General features: G+C 48.7%; 1 protein-coding gene across 1 annotated transcript in view; it reads right to left on the bottom strand.

The window, feature by feature from the left end:
- GOLGA3 (golgin A3) overlaps positions 1 to 1,845 on the bottom strand; it is a 60,390-nt gene that overhangs the window by 45,717 nt on the left and 12,828 nt on the right. Inside the window, exon 4 of the mRNA XM_011982212.1 lies at positions 1,354 to 1,466. Within this exon, the coding sequence (XP_011837602.1) occupies positions 1,354 to 1,466 (113 nt within the window). The remainder of the gene's footprint in view (positions 1 to 1,353; positions 1,467 to 1,845) is intronic.

The raw sequence follows: 1,845 nt of genomic DNA, 5'->3' as shown, positions 1-1,845 counted from the left end.
AACCCGGGAGGCAGAGCTTGCAGTGAGCTGAGATCCGGCCACTGCACTCCAGCCTGGGCGACAGAGCGAGACTCCGTCTCAAAAAAAAAAAAAAAAAGAAAACCTTCTGGAAAGGATTCACCATTCTAGATGCCATTAAGAACATTCATGATTCATGGCTGGAGGGGTCAAAATATCAACATCAACAGGAGTGTGGAAGAAGCTGATTTCTACCCTCATAGACGACTTTGAGGGGCTCCACACTTCTGTGGAGAACCTGACTGCAGATGTGGTGGAAACAGCAAGAGAACTAGAATTAGAAGTTGAGCCTGAAGATGTGATTGAATTGCTGCAATCTCACAATAAAACTTGAAAGGGAGGGCTGGACACGGTAGCTCACGCCTGTAATCTCAACACTTTGGGAGGCCAAGACCGGTGGATCATGAGATCAGGAGATCGAGACTATCCTGGCTAACACGGTGAAACCCCGTCTCTACTGAAAATACCAAAAAAATTAGCCGGGCGTGGTAGCGGGCACCTGTAGTCCCAGCTACTCAGGAGGCTGAGGCAGGAGAATGGCGTGAACCCGGGAGGCGGAGCTTGCAGTGAGCCAAGACGGCACCACTGCCTGGGCGACAGAGCAAGACTCCATCTCAAAAAAAAAAAAAACTTGAATGTGTAAAATCCTATCAAACAGCACTGCATGTTACCGAGACATCTTTTGTAAGAGAGTGAATCACCATGGCAAACTTTACTGCGGTTTGAAGAAATTCCTACAGCCCAATCTTCAGCAACCACCACCCTGATCAGTCAGGAGCCATCAAACTTGACGCAAGATCCTCCAACAGCACAGAGATTACACTTGCTGAAGGCTCAGATAATCGTTAGCATTTTTTAGTAATAAAGCATTTTCAAATTAATGTGGGTACATCCGTTTTATTTAGACACAGTGCTACCGCACACTTAATAAACTACAATAGCATATACACATAACTTCTTTATGCTCTAGGAAACCAAAACCATGTAGGACTTGCTCTATTGCAATGTTTACATTTTTGTGGTGGTCCGGAACTGAACCCACAGTGTCTCTGAGGTCACCTGTGTTTGCTTTCTTTGCTTTTCAATTGGCAGATTTAGAAATAAAATGTGCTTGTTGCAAAAGAAGCAGGACCAGGCAGGGGGCACAAGCCAGGCTCCTGTGGAGTCCCCCCAGAGGTGGGACCCACACGACAGGAGCAAAGTCAACCGCTGCAGAGGCCCCTGAGCCCATGGCAGCTCAGAGAAGCCAATGGCAGGTCCCAGGGTTATGTGGGACCAACAGCTGTCTCTAGGGCAGGAAGCTTTCCATGAGCTTGTTCGGGAGAGGGGACTCACCCTCTCCTGCTGGCGCTTCACCCTGTACTGTTTGAGCTGCTCTTCCAGCCACTTCCGAGCCTGAAGTCGGACCTGCTCCTCCTTCTCCAGTGGCAGGGAAGAATCTGTAGAGCCTGCAGTGGGAAAATGGCCATTTGGAAACTCATCAAATACCAGGATGCAGAACAATCAGGCACAAGAACTTGGTCATTTTGTACTTAATTACCCATATATTTTACACCTAAACAATGCAGAGCCATCTTGTTTGGAAGGACAATTTCTAGATCAAGAGAGAACTGTGAGCCCCTGACACTGACCACAGGCGGGAACCACCTCACAGGAGACACACTGGCCAGGCACTGGGTCTGTGATCCCATGACGAGTACACCCCGCCTGGGGGCATCCCCTGGTAAAACAGGAAACCACGGCAAGTGACTTTTTTTTTTTTCTGAGACAGAGTCTTGCTCTGTCTCCCAGGCTGGAGTGCAGTGGTGCGATCTCGGCTCACTGCAA

This window comes from Mandrillus leucophaeus, unplaced genomic scaffold (genome assembly GCF_000951045.1).
Source record: "Mandrillus leucophaeus isolate KB7577 unplaced genomic scaffold, Mleu.le_1.0 Scaffold237, whole genome shotgun sequence".
Lineage (NCBI taxonomy): Eukaryota > Metazoa > Chordata > Mammalia > Primates > Cercopithecidae > Mandrillus > Mandrillus leucophaeus.
This window is presented reverse-complemented; position numbering and strand designations above follow the sequence as displayed.